Source organism: Arachis duranensis, chromosome 9 (genome assembly GCF_000817695.3).
Source record: "Arachis duranensis cultivar V14167 chromosome 9, aradu.V14167.gnm2.J7QH, whole genome shotgun sequence".
Classification (NCBI taxonomy): domain Eukaryota; kingdom Viridiplantae; phylum Streptophyta; class Magnoliopsida; order Fabales; family Fabaceae; genus Arachis; species Arachis duranensis.
Genome location: NC_029780.3, coordinates 20,969,742 through 20,971,549, shown reverse-complemented (window position 1 = coordinate 20,971,549; position 1,808 = coordinate 20,969,742). Strand labels below are relative to the sequence as shown.

Genomic DNA, 1,808 nt, shown 5'->3' with positions numbered 1-1,808 from the left:
TTCTGAAGTTGAACACAAAATCAAAATAGTAAATGAAAATTGGATAAAAAAATAACAGAATTTCCCTTTATTATAATGTAATCATGTATATTCAACATACATACTCACAAGATTGACCTATGCCTCCTGTATTTCACATAAATCATTTTAATTTTGATGACCAACAAGTGTTACATGAGTGCCAGGTTGCATGACATCAACATAACCAAATTAGTACCAATCCTTCTGTGTCATGTTGTGACACTTAAACACATTTGCATCTTACTGGAATTTCTTTAGTGTTTCAAGAGCAAACAAGTTTTTGTTCTATTCCATTCATATTGTGACACAATAACCGTATTGGGACGAGAGAGATGTTAGTTATAAGAAGGTAAGGATTTTCAAAAGGTTAAATTACTCTCTTTATTCTTATAATTTTATCAAATTTATAATTAAAATTTTATATTTAAAATTTTTTTAATTTAGTTTCTATTCTTGTTTTAAATTTATAATTACATCATAACCGTTTTAAAAATACTTAATTTATCAGAATATACCAAACTTATTTGTTAGTGGTAAAATATGGATTAAAACGCTTTTGTAATATTTACCGTTAAAAATAATCTAATTACAAATTTAAAATTAATATAGAAATTAAATTAAAAACTTTTAACATATAAAGACTTAATTACAAATTTAAAAAAAACTATAGAATTTAATAGAGTATTTTAACTTTTAAAATTAATCATGTAATGACTTTTATGATATTTTTTGTAAAGTTAATCTGAAAAAAAAAAACATATTACTATTGCGTTGCAACATGAAAGAAATAGAACGAAAACTCTCCTTTTCTCTTAGAGCACCTAAGAAATTCTTGGATTAAGATCCTCTAAGGTGAGAAATTTAGTCAAATAGTAAAATAAAGAATTAATCACTCTTATATTAAGATAATAAGACACACATTTCATAAAAATTACAAATTCAATAATGATTAACCTTTGACTTATTACTTTATCAATTTTCTCACTTTAAAAGATCTAAACTCAGTTCTTTGTACTCCAGTAATGCTGTTGAAGGGGAAACCATTTGATGGACTAATTTGACTCCGAATTGACAATTTCTTGAACATGACACAATCAATCCTACAAGAATTAAATTGAGCATATACCCCAAAATAATTATAGAAGATCTGTTGAACAGAGAAAAATTTATTGAAATTTACACCATAAAAATAACAAGCCTTCAATGATTTGTATAATTAATTCTCAATATTGGGTCATTAAGCCGGTCACCCTCCAAAACTGTTAATCACAGAAAGAATAGCAAGAAGGGTAACATTACCAAGTACCAATCATAACAAAGCTTTATCCAACTAGGTGAGTCAGCTAAAATGGTAACACTACCAATCTATGCAATTTCTTATGGAGCTTTATCAAATGGCTGTGTGTCATTGTAACAAATATCCCATACATCTTCCATTGAATCCTTGGCAGCTGAACCAACACAATTGGGGTTTGAAAACAAAGATAACAAGACTCTTCTTCTAATACACTCCTTCAAGTTCCAATATATTAAATTAAATCAGCACTGAATGACATTAAATATCTCTAGAACATAGAGTAAACTTCAACAAGAGAATTGCATAACAGTTCTAATGTAGTATAAAATACAAAATAGTATCCAGCTTTTAAAAATAATTGTTTATTGTAAAGTTCCATTCTTCACCTCAGCCAATCATCGGAACATTTTTTAAGAAAAAATTATTAGTTCAATTATCATGCAATGATGATGGTATGAATATTAGGAGCACTATCGGTCACAGGAACACT

General features: G+C 27.4%; 1 protein-coding gene across 3 annotated transcripts in view; it reads right to left on the bottom strand.

Moving 5' to 3' along the window:
• Nucleotides 1-1,808, bottom strand: part of LOC107465099 (uncharacterized) — a 6,423-nt gene that overhangs the window by 1,595 nt on the left and 3,020 nt on the right. Inside the window, exon 5 of one of the 3 annotated variants that reach the window (XM_016084088.3) lies at nt 1,123-1,533. The exons of 1 other annotated variant lie outside the window; for it this stretch is intronic. In XM_016084088.3, the coding sequence (XP_015939574.1) occupies nt 1,399-1,533 (135 nt within the window). In that variant the 3' untranslated portion in view covers nt 1,123-1,398. Of the gene's footprint in view, nt 1-1,122; nt 1,534-1,808 lie in introns of those variants that run through there. One more of the 3 variants, XR_008002390.1, reaches the window with a different exon arrangement.